The 20,493-nt window shown below is 41.1% G+C and overlaps 1 protein-coding gene across 2 annotated transcripts in view; it reads right to left on the bottom strand.

Annotated features, from left to right (window-relative positions):
* MED13L (mediator complex subunit 13L) overlaps positions 1 to 20,493 on the bottom strand; it is a 163,480-nt gene that overhangs the window by 119,677 nt on the left and 23,310 nt on the right. For both annotated transcript variants that reach the window (XM_083417440.1, XM_083417441.1), the window contains exon 2: positions 10,094 to 10,331. In XM_083417440.1, coding sequence (XP_083273566.1) covers positions 10,094 to 10,331 — 238 coding nt within the window. The remainder of the gene's footprint in view (positions 1 to 10,093; positions 10,332 to 20,493) is intronic.

Genomic DNA, 20,493 nt, shown 5'->3' with positions numbered 1-20,493 from the left:
GGCTCTTTAATTATCTCCTGCCTGAACAGAAATGCTTACAGGTCAAGTAAATTAAGGAAAATAAATTTAGTTGAAAAATGTGAAGCACACACTGCTAGAGTAATGACATATTTTTCTTTTAAAAAACAACAACAAGAAGTTATATCCACGCACTGGTCCAACCAAAATGCTATGGCATGCCTCAGAAGCAAGTGAGGAGATGCAGGGCAGGCCGTGGCGCTGAGAGGCACATGAGAGTGGCCCAAGACCCACTGTCTGAGAAACGCTGCATGACATGACAGGTTGTATACAGAGGCACAGTTGAGAATCCCAACAAGCTTTCGGTAAATCTTCACTTTCAAAAAACCTTTGATCAAATTCTGCCCTTATATCTATCATCACTCCTTAGTGAAATCTACACAGCCTGGTTGTAGTCAATTTCCCCACCCACCCCTCAACTGTGTGTTTGTTGTGATGGGCACGTGCCTGTAGCTTTTCCAATGAGGTAGAATCTCATCAATTCAATTGCAATTTGAGTAACTACTTTCTGGGAAGACATGCATTTTGTTTACAATCCGATATGGAGGTTTTCTTTGGTATGGGCTTGGAAATATACAAGTTCTGCTACAGACCCCAAAGAAAAGATTACACATTTTTGCATAAGAATGAATAGCACAGGGTGCCGTATTTGACAGCATCTTGTGCCTCAGGAAAGCACAGGGTGTGACATGATTATAATAAGACTGCATTCAGAGGACATTCTCCTGGATGTGTAGGCATATGATTTTATGATTTGTGGTGCCCCCAAACTTACTGTGGGGCACACACCCTTAATTCCTTGTTTGTTTTTGTCTTCTGAGATAATCATGCATTCATGAGTGCTACACAAACAGAGCAATTTTGACTGGATAAAAGTATTCTGCGCCTTGAAGTAGATTGTGTCCCAGGTTATGGACAGTTAGGATATTGTGGGGTATTTCAAAGCTTACTATGGGGTTAGGGGACATATAGACTTCAGTTAAAATAAAATAAAAACTTTTCTGACCCAGAGGTGTTTTGAACCTCTGTGCAAATAAGGAACTGGGGACAAGCAATAAACTTCAACACATGATTTAAAGCCACTTCCCTAGGTACTACTGCTCCAGCAAGCCACACTTTAAAATAATCACTTTGGGGAGGGGGGGTGTCTGTGTGTACACACATTTCTATAGTTTTCTTCATATGTACAGTGAAGAGGACTGTGGAAGCGTGTCATGGAATGAAAAGTATGTCATAGAAAACAATACTGAGATGTTTTTAAGAATGTACATTATTTACGCCAAACACTAGCCAAAGGGCATGATCACAGAAGCAGCTTTGCTTCATTTTGAGACCAGATTTACACAAGGGTCTACAACTTATTCTATCGTTTTGCTTTCATTCTCTCCCTCTGTGTTTGAATTGCTGTTTACTATCTGGTTTTAAATTTTTAAAAGCTTTCCTTCTGTAAATTGTTTTGCTTTCCATATCACTGCAGACCACCTTTAACTGATCATGACCCTAATTACATTGAAAGCAGGTCAACACATGTCACTGTTGACTGTGTAAATCTATAAGCATAAAGAATAAAGCCATGCCCTAGTCTTGGCTAATGAGATATAAAGAATAGGAATCAAAAACAGAACTCCAGAAATTTGATATTGCTGCTCTTTAAGGACAAATAAATAATATGCATGAATTATAATGATAGCTCAACATGAAAAATTATTTGTACAACCCTCATCTGCCTCTTACAATACAAACAAGGGCAACACAGAACCTCACGCTCTTTAACAACAGAGCGAGTCAGTCTGAGAGCAACAATTATTGGTTGTAAGAGGAAAATGCACATTCCAAGGTAACAGTTCATCTATTTGTAAGATTAGCTCTCCCTTTGTATAGAATGACTCAGTACACAACACAGGCATTAGCAATGAATTCTATTAATGCAGATCTTACTGGAAGCTAACTTAAATTTACTTTACACAGTTAAGTGACTTTATTTCACTAGAAAAAAGGATTCCCCCTAAAGCAAATACATCTACCATTATAAAAGATATTGCTCAAATTTCCCCAATAAATGGCAAAAAGAAAAAAAAGCTGTCTTATTAGATTTTCCCCTCAGGCAACATTTTTAAAAATGCAATCTTTTAATGATTGTTTAATTTTCATATAACTAGAATACATACTGCTCTGCCGTTGCCTCAATATAATGTCTTATTTTCATAGGAAAAAAACTAATTACATGGTTCAGTAACTTGCCTATGGTAACACATTGATTTTATTTACTTTCAAGAAGTTGGACCCTAGCTCACTCTCAACACTCCAACTAATTCCAGCCACGTTTAATAGCTCTTTCAATTCCTTCTAAGCATTTAGATTACAAGGTTTAAGTGAAGATATTGAAACAATTTACCCATAATCGGTGTTTATTTGTTGCTGAATTTGACAAGGGCTTTTATTGCTGTTGTTGTTATTTGAAGTATATAATTAGAAATTACACCCTCTCATTTCAAAAATATAAGTATAGCCTAGGTAATTGCTAAACAATGAATACTCTATGATCATTTTCTAATGCATTTGTAAATAAATAATACAGGCTGAGATCCAAAAAAGCCCCTCACGTAACAAGCAAAAACACTTCTGCTTGCATGGGGACAGCAGAACATCTGAAGCTGATGCAGTTTCCACTACCATTACACGAGGTGCTTTTCCAAAAGGTCTCATGGGTCATCAGTAGTGGATTTTTCTGAAGGGGTGTAAGGGACTGCAATAGGAAGGAAGCAGGAAAGTCCCACTGCACAAGCAGAATTCCCCAGAGGTTATTTATATACATAGAACCATAAAATTGTAGAGTTGGAAGGGACAACGAGGGTCATCTAGTCCAACCTCAAATCAAGAGTCTCACGCTCTACCAATTGAGCTATCCAGGAAGCTCCAAACCACAACACTAGAAGAATAGCTTTTACTGTAACTATGTGAGAACTATGTGTGCTGCACTAGGTTGCTCATTCTCTGTTCTTGGAAAATGAGACAACCTGCTGTGCCAGGTAGAAGAGAGGGGGGGGGGAATTGTATTGGGAAAAGGTCACGCAACTGCTAGCATTCAGGAATTGCTAGTCAACGAGAACATCCACAATAGCATATTGGGAACTGTATTGGGGGCAGAGGGATAATTTCAAGCACTACCAGGTAGATGGGACGTGGGGGGGGGGCGCTGGGGGTTAAACCACAGACCCTAGGGCTTCCCAATCAGAAGGTCGGCAGTTCGAATCCCCACAATGGGGTAAGCTCCCATTGCTTGGTCCCTGCTCCTGCCAACCTAGCAGTTCGAAAGCATGTCAAAGTGCAAGTAGATAAATAGGGCCGCTCCGGCGGGAAGTTAAATGGTATTTCAATGCGCTGCTCTGGTTTGCCAGAAGCAGCTTAGTCATGCTGGCCACATGACCCGGAAGCTGTACGCCAGCTCCCTTGGCCAATAAAGCGAGATGAGCGCCGCAACCCCAGAGTCGGTCACAACTGGACCTAGTGGTCAGGAGTCCCTTTACCTTTACCTTAACTTTACCTTTACCAGGTAGATAGATACAGCTATAATATATCTACACGCATTTTTAATGTAACGTGCTTTAAGGATCCTTCCTTCTGGCTCAAAAAGCAAATAACAAATACAATATTATTTTGAGAGCTCAAGACAAACTACAAAAAGGGCACCCATCTATTATCCCTTCCATGGCTGATAGCAGTTTGGGTGGGGAACACTTTTACGGCAAGGGAAAAGCAGTAGATGCAGAGAATTACGAGTTAAATCCCCCAACACCACAGTCCTGGTCCAATTCTCTGCTACTAAAGTTGGAAGGTCCAATCCAGATCTGCATCACAAAAGTGGGGCTTGCAAAGCACCACAAGTCAGCTGACATGGCTCAGCATCCAAGTCCCAAAGTACAGAGTCCAACAAGGAGTTGGACTGCCGTGGTGGGCTGTAACCAAGTAGAAACCTGAAGATGCAGGCTCAGATTCTGCTGATGTGAATCCACAGAGACTACAATGAAGAAATACCTTTCTGCTAAATAAATATCAGCCCCGGCCTTTGGCAACTTCTGGGCACTTGAGAAAAAGTTAAATGGCCTTGGCTTTGTGTCCTCACACAGTGGAGAGGGTGCCAACCAGAAATCCAGAGTTTCATATCAGAGATGAGAACTGTACGACCCAGGAGTTTTGGATTATGTACCTGGATAGTATCTTTTACACTATAAAGAGTCAGCTGCCAACACAAAGGTTTAAGAGAGAAGCCATAGTTGAGTTGCAGAGCATCAACCTCACCCCCACAGGAAAAAGATTCAGTTCCCAGTGCTTCCAGTTAAGAAGATTGCAGACAAGGGGACTAGAAAAAGACCCCTAAAGTGTAACTGGCAGTGGGAATAAACTGTACTGGGTTCACAGGTCACCAATGTAGTACCCATGGATGTTCGTATGCCAGCCAGAATCTTCTACTGAATCCACATAAAGTCTCAATAAATATCCCCTCAAAAAGCCACAAGGCCAGAGACCATTTGCACAACATATGAGAGAACGTATGATCCGCAAATATAAACCCAAACACCACCTTTATTGTGACCAACTAAAATGTCAATGCAAGTTTAGGTATAAGGCACCTTTCTGTTTAATTATGATAGCAACCATTTAGCATACACACCTAATCTGGAAATGTATGAAACAGAAAGTTGGAAACTTCATTTAAAACACTTTTATTTCGCAATTGCACTGATTAAAATTAATCTAATCCTGATTAAGATGAATAGAAGCTGTAAAAGAGCACTATAAAGTTGACTAAAAGTATTAGCAGATTCAATGTATTCGTCCCCCTGCCCACATGTACCCACATGTTGTCTAAATTCACACACAAATCCATAGTGGGGTTTTTTATAAACTAGTGCCTTTTAACAGACTGAAATGAGGCCAAAAATGTATTTTTAAATCCTTTGTGAATTCCCTGCTCTCATTTCCTGAGGAAGGAAGTTAAATATACATGTATGGAATGTGCAACAACTGTACTACAGATGGCAAAAAAATAAGATGTCCAGGAAATGCCCAGCAAGCTATACAACGGAGGTTGTGACTCTCGCCAAGTAACAGCTTTTTCTGCTCCCAAGATGTCAACCAGATGTTGAAGTAGCATAAGGGGGGCAGAATATAATTAATGTGTAAGAGGTAAGCCCTTGGCTTAATACTGCATATTTTGGCATGCTAACAGCCATAAACTAAGCTTGTCAGAGCATAAGAGCCCCCAAACTTTCAGTCCTGAATATGTGAAACAATAATAATAAAGAGTCCCTTCTAAGCATACGCTGAGGACAAGCTCCTGATCATTGAACAAAAGATATTCTGGGAATGCCTAATTTAAAATTTGTACCTTCAAGATGGGGCTCAACCCAACCACTTCGAGACACACACACACACACACAGAGAGAGAGAGAGAGAGAGAGAGAGAGAGAACGAACTACTAGCTGGAATTACGGTTTCCAATGTGAAAAGACTACTCAAGGGCCAAAGGGGGGAAAACCACATTTATGAATGCAGGAGTATTTTCCAGCACTTGCAAGCTAGATACCAGCTACAATCCTTTAATGCTAGGGAATATGAAGAGAGCCGTATGCTGCTTCTTGGATCAAGCTTAAACAGTCATGCTAGCTCCATATGCTCACTTAAAAGACTACTGGCTGCATGTGCAGCAATACAATCTAGGTGGCTAGTGATCCTGTCTACCCTTCCCTCCTCTTCCTGTTTACCTAGTGTAAAGTTCTATTTTGTATTCCATTGTATTCCATTAAGCACACTGGAGGCATTATATCACCAATAGTTTATAACTGTAACATGTGTACAGTACATATATAACATATATAATAAATGACGTAGTTTTTGTTTTATTATGCACTCTGTATTCTCATTTTGCATTTTTGTGTTATGAACCGCCCTGGGATCTTCAAATGAAGGAGGTATACAAATTTTAATTTTAATAATAATAATAATCGTTCACACATAGTGGTAACCCAAGATCAGAAACAAACCATGCTTTACCGCAAACACTGTGCCTGCTTCACGTCTCCCTTTTCCAAGCCAGAAAGCAAACCATGTAATGGCTGTCTTACCATCACATGTGAACCAGCACTCGTGGTGTGCTTCTTACAAATGTTAAGCCAAGAACAAATCCTGGCTTTTGCTTGTGGTTTGTTTGGAGAGACTCCTGCAAGAAGTCAAAGAAGTGCCAATGTCAATGGCACTGCATGGCAAAATTGCATTCAGACTGGTGTCCCCTATGGGGCTTTCCTCCTAATCCCAAAGGCCAAGGCAAAAAGCTAAGAGGTGCTAAACCAGAGTGCAGTCAATTCCCATACCAGAGATTTTCTTCCTCAGCAGCACAACCTGACAATACACAAGGTTCCTTTCAATTCAAGCTTCCATTCTCCTCTTTCAACAAAATTATCCTAGACATCGCCACTATCCAATCTACTTTTGGTCTTTCCCCTTTTTCTTTCACTGGATGCTTAACTTCAAGGTTATTCTTGTATTTAGGTAAACCTGAAACAACGGCAGGTGCTAAGATTCTTTCTTTTGAGACGGAGTGTGGAAATACAAAAGATCATACATGCACACAGCGACGGAGTCAACTCCCCAGATGTTACATGTTTTCCAATTTACATTTAACTCCAGAACTAGCAAATATTGTAATTCAGTTACTTAAAGCATTGCACATAAGCCAGAGACATCTTTTTTTACGGCAGCAAAGGAAACAGGAGGCGGAGATTTCCTTCCAACAAGATGATCGCCAAACACACTTAAGCCCCAAACTGCACTTGAAAAATAAATAAAACTTGTTTCATAAAGAGAAAACATATTATTGAAGCTTATCTGGGTAAGTAGGAATGTCACCAATGCCTCCACTCCAAACAGGTGCCTCATAAAAAATTAAGAGCCATGGAATTGCTTGATGCAGCACTTCTGAGCCATCGCTTTAATTATACATGAACGCATTGCTACCTGCATAAAATAGGCCAAGAGGCACGCAGAAATCATCCCTGCTCTGAGATTTCTCAGGTTCCTTGCCAAGTAAACAATCTGGTATTCGTGGAGGTACGCATTTTGTAAAGACCCAAGAACGACAGCGCTGACATGTTACAAAGCAGGGTTGGGGGGGGGGGAGAAAAACCCACAACCTTGCTAAACTTCCATGACCGCAGCCCAAAGACAATACAGCACACAGCAACCAATTAGGCATTGTGGAGTGCCATGCATATTTTACTAAAAGGACGACAGTCACTGCCTTTAGGATGTTCCGACTATGCAGCTTACAAGTTAAACAGCCTATTTATTTATTTATTTAGCTGTCTTGGATATTTTTTTCCTCCATTCCACTCTTTAACCAGAGTTTATTTATATACCGCATTTTGCTGAAAGCGGTTCAGCTGGCAAAGACTCCCCAAATGGGTTACCAATGAACGATACTAGCAATATAAAACTGTAACAATAATCAATAATAAAAAAGCAACAAACAGCCAGATTATAACCAAGTTTTTTGTTTTGTTTTTTAAGAGAATCCAGTATAAGGTATGCACGTACACATTAGAAAGCCTGACAAATAAACATTTTTACCGGGCACCAAAAATAAAAGGGAAACTAGAAAAATTTCACTGAGAAGGGAGTTCAATAAAAACGGGGTGATATAGCTAAAGGGAGATGCATCCTTGGGTGACCACCTTCTTTATTTCAGTTTTGTGGAGCTCAGAGCTGAGCATTAATAGCAAGGCAAGCTTTTAGCTTATGAGACTAGCTAGTTGAACCCTTTCTGTTCATATGTAGGCAGGATGCAGAGCAGGAACAAAGAGTCTAAACATGTGAACCAAAAATAGCCAAGTCAGCAAATGCCATAGAAAACAGAAAAAAGAAGATGTACAGAAGTTGTTGTTTTTAAGCAGATTAAGTTCCTCCACCTGGCCACTAGGCACTGCATTTCCACAGCACACTCTAAGACCAGACAAATTTTATTTAATTCCTCCTACTGCCCCATTTGTTATAGTCAATGTTTGCCTGGGAATGGCATGACTACGCCAAATAGGCATCTTCATAGCCTGCTTCAAAAGCAATAGAAATTTCTTATTTCTTATTTATGTTCACTAGATTCATTTTTACCTCCACCCCACAAATTATCAAAAAATTAAAGATAAAGGGACCCCTGACCATTAGGTCCAGTCGTGACCGACTCTGGGGTTGCGGCGCTCATCTCGCTTTATTGGCCGAGGGAGCTGGTGTACAGCTTCCGGGTCATGTGGCCAGCATGACTAAGCCGCTTCTGGCGAACAGAGCAGCGCACGGAAATGCTGTTTACCTTCCCGCCAGAGCAGCACCTATTTATCTACTTGCATTTTGACATGCTTTTGAACTGCTAGGTTGGCAGGAGCAGGGGCCAAGCAATGGGAGCTCACCCCGTTGCGGGGATTCGAACCGCCAACCTTCTGATCAGCAAGTCCTAGGCTCTGTGGTTTAACCCACAGCGCTACCTGCGTCCCTATCAAAACATTAGTTGATGTGTAAACTAATCTCTATTTCTGCACAGCTGGGTGTAAGCAGTATTTACAATGGTTTTTTGTCCACAAATTGGTGTAGTAGCGTCCCTGGCCACAAACTGCTTCAATCGCCAGCAGTATCCAAAATTCTGGTCCAGGATGCTTGAAAGCATGCACTGTTTTTCTACCTAGCTGTGTGAAATTTAACATTATAATCGTCATTGTTCCTATTGGGACAAATTAGAGAATGAAAACAGCCCAATGAATATTGGTAACTGCCTATAGATTAGTGCTGCACTGAATTTTCATGGTATGTTATTATCCCCGCAAAAGAAGTTGCAATTTGGTTTCGACATAATTTTTTTTTAAAAACCCTACCTTCACTCTCTCATATCTGTTCACAGCCACTGACCCCCAGAACACATCCTTGCCCTTGCCTCGGCAATAAGGCAAACCATACCCTGCTTTCCTATGTTACAGTAACAAGGTTTTTTGCCTACCAGTGCTATATGCAGGATTTTTGCTCCCAATTTTTTTGTTTATAACATTTGTTGGCAACCCAATCAGCAAAGTCCTCTGGGAGGTTCACACACAGCAGACAATATGCAAATTAAACCATAAAAAACCCAATTAATTTTTGACCTAAAAACCAGCACAAACAGTGAAACAGCATTTAAAACCCAGAAAAATCAAAATGTTCCAAGAGCAAAAAATAAAAAAGCCTCAGAGATTTTATTTTATTTTATGAAATACATAAAGACCTGTGTGGCACCAGGTAAGTGCCAGGTTGACTCTCATCAGGGAGGGCATTCCATAATTAAGGTGCCACCATCCCTGTTCTAAGCGCTCAAGGTGCAAGCTAAATAGAATAATACTAAATTGAAAAGTACATCCCCCAAGGTGAAATGGAGGAACTGGTGGTGCTCTGGCTAGTGGAGATGTGGAAATAGATATCCTTTATCCATACTGAGGCAAACTGTGCTCCAATGTAATGAAGTGGAAGGACGCTAGACATCTTCCTTGCATCTTATAAATGCATCGCAAGATCTAATACAGGCTGGAGGCCTCCATCTTTCTTGGAGATGGTGAAATCCTTTGAACAGAATCCATGATGTCTTTGGGCCCTGTACACTAGTTCTATTGCCCCCTTGTGGAAGAGGGTTTCAATCTGCTCCTCTAGAGGAGATGGTGGTGTTACAACAGAAAATATAGTTGGGATAAAGTCTCTGTACTGCCTCATTAGGTTAAAAAGACAACGCAAAAAATAAAGTCTCTACATTATTGAATAATATGACCATTAGGTCTCTATGCTCTTCATCTGCCTATTTTAGTTCAATACGTGCGTTTACACTTGTACTCAAAAATCACCAACATTACCAGTATCCTTACATCCAATTTATTTCTGGTCTGGGGTTTCATTCATATATTGCATTCACAACTTTTAATAAATTTTTCTGTACACAAGCACTGAAGACCACACAGAAAAGAAACGTTCACTGTAGAATTAGAGCAAGATGGAGAAGGGGGAGAATACTTACTGTGTAGCTCACGATGTATCACATCTACTAAGTTTGGTTCATCTCCCCACCAGAATATCCATAACTCCTTACAATCAGGTTTGACATCACGGCGCCAGACACAAAGCAGATTGGCCTGCAGACAGCGGATGAAACTCAGAAGGATGGGGTCATCTTGAGCAGGGGCCGAGATAATGGGGCCACAATCTCCATGGCCTTCAAAGTTATACCTACGCCACTTGATGCCAGTGAGTTCCGCCTGCAGGGAAGAAAATCAAGAGAGTATTAAAACCTTTGCAAGTAACTGATATGCAAGTTTGCCAACTTTTTTTAAAGTTCCTTATTTTGAATCTTAGTTATCTAGAAAATAAAACGGATTTTAAAAATCAATGGAACCTGAATTAGCTTTAATCTGATTGGACAGTTCCTCAAATACTTCAGATTTTAAAAGAAACCGAAACACTAGCATTGCTCTTTCTTAAACTTTCAGTGCCTCTTCAGAAGAGAGACCATTGTTGTTGATACAATAGATATTGGATAAGTCTGCAAAAAATGAATAGGCAGAAGCTTAATAAGAAAGCAGATTTTCATACAACAGAATACAGTGGTACCTCATTTTCTGAGCATCTTGGAAGCTGAACGTTTCGGTTTTCAAACGCTGAAAACCCAGAAGTAAATGCTTCCGTTTTCAAATGTGCCTTGGAAATCAAACGGCTTCTGCTGTGTGTTTTTCAATTTTCTCCACTGAACTTGCAGCCAGTCTATTAGGCCTCGGTTGTCGAACATTTCAGAAATCGAACAGATTACGCTCAAGAACCAAGGTACCACTATACTACGCTTTTAAAACTTACCATGCTTTCTTTGTAGGGAAATAGGTATTTCTCCTATCAAAAGCACTAATAGAAATAAGACCCACGGAAACCAACATGTAAAGCACTTGCAATTTAATATGCAGGGGTACAGCTGAACTGTTTGTTATTGCTGAAAGCTAAGATTCTATATAGAAATCTAGCAGTTCCTCAAACTCCCAGGCACTGCCAACTGTTGCAAATAGAATACAGGATAAAAGTGGATGCCTGATCTGGCTCTGTCTGCACATTATCACAAAACAGAAAACAAAACAAAAAAGGGAACCCAATCTTATACCAAAGCTCTTTTATCTCAAGCTAGTGTTTTATGTTAATAAAAAGATGAAATTTAAAACATTCTTCATTTCATTTCAATCTGCGCCCTATTCTATAATTACATTTTAAACCATTTTGGTTTGACAAGCTCCTGCATCAGTGCCCAAAAATATGTAGCTGCTACTAGCATACACAAGATTAAAATATGCAGGATAACTGCACAGCCTGTTTATATTACAGAAATGTAGTACCACATATCTTAATCATTAGAATCTATTTAATCCATTGTTTGAATAAATAAATATTTCAAAATCATTTGGCAACTTAGGGAAAAAACATAAAGCAGTCCTCTGCTTTCAGCAGCTAACAAACATTTTGGAGCCCTTGTTCTGGGTATCTGCATTCTGCCTACTGACAAGAGAAATATGAATGGAAGTGAATTCATACTGATTTATTATGTGGATTATTAAATTGGGGCACCTAATGACTCTGTTCCCTCATGGCAGGCACACATATATTATCTTCTTCAGAGCAGTTACTTTGTTAATTTACTATTTATTTATTCAATTTGTTGCCTACTTTTCATTATAAAATAATCCCAAAGCAGGGTACAATACTAATGAAACCCAATAGACTCATACGATCTATCAATAAACAAAAGAGAAAGACAGCAAGCTGTCAAAAGCACATACACCAGGGGGTGGAGAACTAGACTGGTGGGGCAGATCCTCAGTTCCCCAAATCCCTGTGGTCAAGCTTTGACAGGTGGGAAGTCAAAGCTCAAAGTGGCTTGTTGTCATCAGTTCAGTGCAAAAATCAAATTGAGGGTGTCCCCTTACACCAGGGGTCAGCAAACTTTTTCAGCGGGGGCCAGTCCACTGTCCCTCAGACCTTGTGGAGGGCCGGAATATAGGGGGGGGGGGGAGAACAAATTCCTATGCCCCATAAATAACCCAGAGATGCACTTTAAATAAAAGGACACATTCTACTCATGTAAAAACATGCTGATTCCCAGACCATCCACGGGCTGGACTGAGGAGGCGATTGGGCCAGATCCATCCCCCGGGCCTTAATTTACTTATCCATGCCTTACACTATGTGTTGGGCCGTAAACAGACTTAGGCAGCCCCATTCTCCTCATGGTGCCCATACATAATTGAGCTAGTCCCCTGGTGTAGTTGTCTCAAATCCCTAACAACTTCCATTCTTGGATTCATAGAATCATAGAGTTGGAAGGGATCACAAGGATAATCAGGTCCAATCCCTTGCAGTGCAGGAATCTTTCACTCAGTGTAGTGCTCAAACCCACAGCCCTGAGATTAAGAGACTCTCGCTCTACCAACTGAGCTATCCCTCAGGACTACAACATTACCTGAACAGGCTCACTTAGGAAGGTTGCTGGTCACTGGTGTGGGCAATATACAAGCAGCATCCCTTTTCTGTCTATAACCCAGCACCAAAATTCCTGCACTGCAACACAGCACAGAGAACAGTAGTTGCTATAGCTCAACTGGCCCAGCCCTGTCATCTGACCTCTTCCTCCCATCTCAAGAAGCAGCCATTTCAAGCAGCAAAGAGGAAGCATTCAGAACATCTTTCTAATTTTTGGCAGCACCACACTCCTAGTAGTATATATGGGGGGGAAATATTTTGCATTCTTAAGCAGAAGTTTTGCATCTGTATACACTGCAGTAAGCCAGGTGCCTAGGAGGTTTCCTGTCCTTGTAAACGGGGAGAGAAAGGAGCACATGCTGTATGCATGAGGGGAATCGTGGTAAGGAGGGGCACAAACACACCCCTCCATCTTGCATGTATTTCTTAATAAAGGACAAAAGCAGGCAAAAATCTACATGAGGCCACTACTAGACAAAGGCGTTGGTAAATACTAAGATCATGTAACAGTATCTGGAAGCAATAAACTATGTTGCTAAATGTCTAGGGTTTCTTCTCCTTCCTACCCCTGCTGTCACACACAAACACACACACATACACAGAGAGAGAGAGAGAGAGAGAGAGAGAGAGAGAGAGAGAGGGAGGGAGACTAACTAACTGACTGACCAATTTCAGGTGCAGGGCTGGGTGTGGGGGGAGTGAAGGAGGAAGAAGAAGCAAAAGCTTTGGCAGTAGCAAATGAGAACACACTGAGGACAGGACTTGCCGGCAGCTGCCTTGATCATCCTGGGGCATTCCATCTTCTCAGCAAAGCTAGCTGCTAACTGTGGCTATACAGCCAGTCCCATAAACCACAGGACTATATTTTAATACAGTGGGACCTTGGTTCCTGAATGGCTTAGTTGTCAAACCAATCGGCTCCCGAACACCACAAACCCGGAATTAAGTGTTCTAGTTTCCGAAAGTTTTTTGGAAGCCAAACGTCTGACACGGCTTCTAATTGAGTGCAGGAAGCTCCTGCAGCCAATTGGAAGCTTCACCTTGGTTTTCAAACCATTTTGGGAGTCAAACAGACTCCCAGAACAGATTAAGTTCGAGAACCAAGATACCACTGTATTCTGAAACCACTGCAGTACAGCCTTCCAAATCATTTTGCTGTGTAGTCCTCCTCTGCTTACTCCTTCCTTCCTCCCATCATTCCTTCCCAGGTGATACTGCTAGTCCTAAGGGCTACTGACATTACTACAGGGCAGCCCAGGAGACCATGGACACAGCTCCTCACAGGGAGATAGAAAGAAACCAGTCTGGTTTCCCATTCAGGTGCTCAGTCAAGGACAACTGTTGCCCACCTCAGAATAACATGAGGTTAGACACTCTATCTACATCCACCATCCACAGCTGACACTGCTATACAGTATTTGTTTTACATAAGCAGTTTCAATAGCCTCTCATATTTTTCTGTCTTAACAGGCAGGGATTGAATGTGGGATCCTATGAGTCCAAAGAATATGCTCTTCTATGAGCTATGGCACCTCCTCAGTCCCTCCATTCTATCATTCTGCTTTCACGATTATTTTGAACACGACCAAGAACATTGCAAAAAAATACAGCAAATGCTTCCAAAGCCGACCATCCCACGCCCCACGCCACTCAGTCATACTGAAACTTAAAGCTCAGAATTAATGTTGTTATTTCCAAAAATACTACTCCTCAAGCAAGAAACTGGAGCCCTACCCAGTGATGTGGATTTTCCAGAAAAAGTTGAAGATATTTTTCCAACGCCCTAAATCAATTGGGTTCTAATTTAGCATGCTTCAATTATGCATACTTCTGCTTTTAATCCACTCTCTTCACAAAGAAATAGAGACTATGCAAGTAGATATGTTGCCTCCAAAAAGTTATTCAGTCTGACAGATAGTGTATCCAACCATTCTGTTACTAATTAATGGACTTCCCTGTCTTCTTCGCCCTCATATGCCTCCCAGAGTTGCTCAGATTTGGGGGTACACAAAGGGGTGCAGAGGGGAGGAGAGGAAGGAGATGTCCCATTGCATCAGTAAAAATCTGGGGTGGCAGGTGTCCTCAACAGTATGTCATCCAATCTATTTTTAGAAATGAGAGAATTTAATACACCATCTGATATACAGGGAGAAAAAGGTTTTCTGACCCAAATCACTAGTTGCATTTTTTTTTTTCTTTTGCTTTTCTTTAACTTACAGTGAAAATAATGACCTTACTATAACAGGACTATTTCTAAGGCTTTGTATTTGAAAATACCCTTTCAAATTTTTAAATTCCTACAGACACCACCCTGGCAAACCCTATAAACAAGAATACTGTACTACTGTCAATTTAAACCAAAACTGAGCTTTCTAGTCACATCACCGAATGTGTCATAACTTTCATGTAAAATGCAACATTACTAATTTCAAAACATGAAAGCACAGTATTTTAACTTCCATCTGGCTCTTCCTGCTTCTAACAAAAAACTGAGCAAGCTAACATGCTTGGTAAGTGCTGAAATGAGCTGGTTGATACATGTCATCTGAGATATGCAAAAGCTGCAATCCCAACAACACTTAATAGGTAGTGATTCCCATTGAAATAAATTGAATTTACGTCTGAATAAACATGCTTAGGGTTGCAATGTGAAGGTGTTATTTTACCAAGAATGTTCAAGTACTGTCTCCATGGTCTAAATGTAACTCTAAACTGAATGTACAGAGAATATGCCTCCTGAAAATGAATTATGAGAAAGGGGCTCCATTTCAGGGAACTTTTTCAAGAGGTGGGGAAGCCTTCAGGGGCGCAGAAGTAAATTTATGGAGTCCAACGCATTTTTAAAAATCTTGTGCCCTTGACCTCCAACTCTGATGCACAATATCCTGTTGGTTGTGCCCAAACGTTCCCCTGTAGGATTCCTCCCAATTTTCTGCCTTCCCATTTTTCTCTTCAAGTTTCAAACACCAATATACATGTCCAAAACAAACTTTACACATGATAAAGCACACGCAACCATAGCGCAACATTCAGACTGTCATGCTACGCACCTCAAGAGAATCCAAAAAATGCTAGAAACTTGAAGGTAACAGTAATGTGGACTTCTTACTTGAGAGCCACTATCAGATAGGGTATTCTTATGTTTCCCCTCCCCTCCATTAAACTGCTTTTGGCCCTTCAGGAGAGGAGGTCAATTTTCAGCATGTGTCACATGCACACATTCACAGAAACAGGACTATATTTACTGTATGTGAATATTTGACTCCCCTTCATCAAAATAGGATTATGAGACAGCTCACTGTATAAACACATCAATAAAACCAATGAACACAAACAAAAATGTGGAACAGTACAAGCAATTTACAACTTCCTATATCAATACAATGGTCCACAGAATCAACACATAACCCTGCCACAATCTGTAAAAGAAAAACAACGTGAAAAATTACATTTGATTGTGCATTTTGCAGCATGGTAACACAGAGATCCGTATAGGTCCATATAGTTAAAGCTATGGTTTTCCCGGTAGTGATGTATGGAAGTGAGAGCAGGACTATAAAGAAGGCTGACCGCCGAAGAATTGATGCTTTTGAATTATGGTGCTGGAGGAGACTCTTGAGTCCTATGGACTGCAAAAAGATCAAATCGGTCCATTCTTAAGGAAATGAGCCCTGAGTGCTCACTGGAAGGGCAGATCCTGAAGCTGAGGCTCCAATACTTTGGCCACCTCATGAGAAGAGAAGACTCCCTGGAAAAGACCCTGATGTTGGGAAAGATGGAGGGCACAAGGAGAAGGGGACGACAGAGGATGAAATGGTTGGACAGTGTTCTCGAAGCTACCAGCATGAGTTTGACCAAACTGCGGGAGGCAGTGGAAGACAGGAGTGCCTGGCATGCTCTGGTCCATGGGGTCACTAAGAGTCGGACACGACTAAATGACTAAACAACAACAACACAGAAATGCACATACATTCAAGCTGCCAGAAGGGGCTCATCCATCCCACCAAAACTTTCCTCCCCAAAACAACCGGCATGCAGACAAGTCACCAGAAGAATTACTGGGCTGAAATCTCATCAGTCCAGGTATATTATGAATTGCCTGCCCTGAACTTGTTTCAACTGCAGCAGAATTTCTGCCAGTTAACTTTGAATTAGACATGTATATGATCTGAAGGAACTAATAATAAGTGAAAGATAAAACCTGGAACCACTATTTCAACAAAACCAAAGTAAGTAGGTCAGGAGTAAAAAATTAACAAAAGGTAATGCCTTTGTCTCCAAGCAATTTTTACCACCAGAAAATCTTGGTTTGCCACCACCCCCTATCCTTTGAACACACACGAACTCAAACCCACTTTAAAGGCAATGCACATTTTGTGAAAAGATATACACTTCAGTACCACGAATTTCACAGCAAGAGAGAAGGCTATAGAGCATGCAAAGCTACACTTGGGCATTAAGAATAAGTCCTCATTTTGGTTTTTAATTATGCATTTTGAGAAATGTTCAGCGAAATGACTTTCTGAAGCAAGCATTTATCTGTATCATCCAATCTATGAATTATGTGCCCAAAGCTCCAAACGCTCTGTGTTTTGAAGCAATTTAAGTCATCAGCATAACAAATTTTGCCAGTTGTGCTGGAAGTACTCTGTGACAAAGTTTTTGCAAGTTATCTTTCACCCCAATGGCTGACCAAAGCTATATATATTACTCAGCTAAAACTCACAAATGAAAACTGTTTTCCTGTTTACATTCACTGAAGGGGAAACAATGTTATTTCAGTGCAAGAATTGCCCTTGTATGACCACTCAGAAAACCACACTGTACCCAATAAATCTCTTTCATCTGTAAGCAAATATAACAAAGTTGGTTGAATGCTGTTTTCATTACACCTCTTTGTGTACAGCTTACTTTCAGCAGAGTTTGATGTTTTATTAACTTTCATGTTTTCTGCAATTCTAATGTGACCCTGTACAATTACTATCCACTGATTTCAAAATTTCCTCTACAATAGCAGGCCACACTCGTATCCCACAGGACATCACAGCATGGCATATGCGCAACATAGTGCTCTGGTTCACATAACACGCTAAAGAAAACCATTTGGCACAAACATGTAAGCACACAGGTGGTATTTTTGCTCCTGAGCCCCACAAAGGTGAACTGTAGTTTGGCTTAACATGCCACCTGAACTCAGGACTATGGTTTAGCAATCTCCAGACTAACCATGTGCTGTAACAAAGATTTGTTATTGGTTTATAGAGAATCATAGAATCATAGAGTTGGAAGAGACCACAAGGGCCATCGAATCCAACCCCCTGCCAAGCAGGAAACACCATCAGAGCACTCCTGACATATGGTTGTCAAGCCTCTGCTTAAAGACCTCCAAAGAAGGAGACTCCACCACACTCCTTGGCAGCAAATTCCACTGTCGAACAGCTCTTACTGTCAGGAAGTTCTTCCTAATGTTTAGGTGGAATCTTCTTTCTTGTAGTTTGGATCCATTGCTCCGTGTCCGCTTCTCTGGAGCAGCAGAAAACAACCTTTCTCCCTCCTCCATGTGACATCCCTTCATATATTTGAACATGGCTATCATATCACCCCTTAACCTCCTCTTCTCCAGGCTAAACATGCCCAGCTCCCTTAGACGTTCCTCATAAGGCATCGTTTCCAGGCCTTTGACCATTTTGGTTGCCCTCCTCTGGACACGTTCCAGTTTGTCAGTGTCCTTCTTGAACTGTGGTGCCCAGAACTGGACACAGTACTCCAGGTGAGGTCTGACCAGAGCAGAATACAGTGGCACTATTACTTCCCTTGATCTAGATGCTATACTCCTATTGATGCAGCCCAGAATTGCATTGGCTTTTTTAGCTGCCGCGTCACACTGTTGGCTCATGTCAAGTTTGTGGTCAACCAAGACTCCTAGATCCTTTTCACATGTACTGCTCTCAAGCCAGGTGTCACCCATCTTGTATTTGTGCCTCTCATTTTTTTTGCCCAAAATGAATCATGCTTTGTGATAATAATAATAATAATAATAATAATAATAATAATAATAGAAGAAGCTAAAGCCCCACATTAATCTATAAACTGAATTAAAGCTTTGTAACCAGTATGTTGAGATAAATGACTTTTCTAGATGAAAATCATTTCTCAAATATGTCTGTTCAGTAGGAATCTGGGCCCGCTTCAACCTGCATGCCATGGGTACCTCATTTTTGCTTTCTACTTTTGGGCTGCCAAGTGAAGCACAGAGTAGCAACTCTGGAAAGAAGAACACAAGAAAATAAAAAGAGCAGTGCACAGGTTCTTCTAACCCAGTGGTTCTCAATTTTTTTTCTCTGAACCACACTTTAAGAACAAAAATTTACTAGCTCCACACCTATTTTTTTATTGCTAAGAAATACATTGGAAAAGAATAAGAAACAACTCCTAGCAGTGCTTGATTTATAACATAGAACACAACTACTTTATAATATGATCATTGGACACCCAGAAAGAATAAAACAATGCAACTACATAAGAAGAAAAGTCGTTCCCAAAATGTAATTATAAACAAGACGCTTACATATGTACCTTAAGTATGCTTACAAACTCAATTAGAGGTGTGAGTTTGCTTTTTCTCATTTATATTAGGTCTAATTTAAGACCTAATATACTCATCATCTCCTCATTCAGACAAAGAAGCCTTTCTCTTTTCTGATCTTTCAGATCTGACAGAGTTGAAAATCCCTGTTCACAACATTATGTCGTGGAGAACTGTAGACTAGCAAATGCTCTTGAAGAGAGTTGTAGATGTTGCTATACAAAAATATATATGTTATGCTATGTTATGCTACAGTGGTTATCAACTAGTGTACAGTGGCACCCGGGGGTGCCTTGAGTGATGGTCAGGGGTGCTGTGGGCAACATGGCCTCTGGCCCCCTTTCCTTCCCTTCCGTCTCTAATGCCCTCTCACGTCTCTGCCTCCCAAAGTCTCGCACAGCTGTCTGTTGCAACAGCCTCGGCTACAAGCTCTGCAGGTGAATGGTGCCACTGGGACTGTGCAGGGGGTGCTGGTTGCCAGGATCTGAGGCGCCCTCAGAATAAGCAAGGAAGTGGGTGAGGAAGCCCAGCCAGCCAGTCTGCCAGCCCTTGCTGTTGGGAATGGACAGATAAGGCCCAGGCCCCCAAGGGGCAGTGTGAGGAAGCACCTCTCTTTGGGGTGGGGGGGGGCAGCTCAAGACTAGGGGCAGTGGCTGCCTGAAGGGCTCCCAAGGAGAGGAGAGGAGGCTGAAAGAACACTCCCCAAGGGAGGATGTTCGAAAAAGGGTGAGAGGCTTCTAGCTCTGCAGGCAAGGGTGATATAACTGGGCTCCTGAGCCCCACAGGGGTGTCACAGAAAGAAGAGAGTTGGTCAAGGGAGCCATGAATTCAAAAAGACTGAAAACTTCTGATATACTACACTACACTACACTACACTATACTGAAATGTTTAAATGTTTCTTTGATTGTCCTTGAATCTCTCCCCGCCCAACTTGTCATCCTCTCCTGCTGCATCCTTTGAGAACCACTGTTCTATCCCAATACTTGACAGAAGAGGACAAAATTTGCAAGCAAGTAGTCCCTCCTGAATGGAAAAAGCCTGTCAAAATTCCAGACTTCTATATTTCCATATTTCAGCTGTAGCCCTAAACCCACTTACTTGGGAGAAACCACCACTGAACTCAAGGGAACTTACCGGTACTTCTCATTAAATAGGATTGTGTTGTTAATCTTGTAACCTGTCATGGGTGTGGCTGTTAAGATCCTTTATGAAAATATTTGAAAGATACTCCCTCTAAATAGGGAAGCTATTCACTCTACAGGTTTTTTAAAAAGGAAAGCATGCAAAATGTATACAGTATCACTAAGAGATGAAAGGA

The sequence above is a fragment of the Podarcis tiliguerta genome (genome assembly GCF_965153285.1).
Source record: "Podarcis tiliguerta genome assembly, chromosome: 16".
Lineage (NCBI taxonomy): Eukaryota > Metazoa > Chordata > Lepidosauria > Squamata > Lacertidae > Podarcis > Podarcis tiliguerta.
Note: the sequence above shows the minus strand (reverse complement) of the source record. Positions and strands in the feature narration are given on the sequence as shown.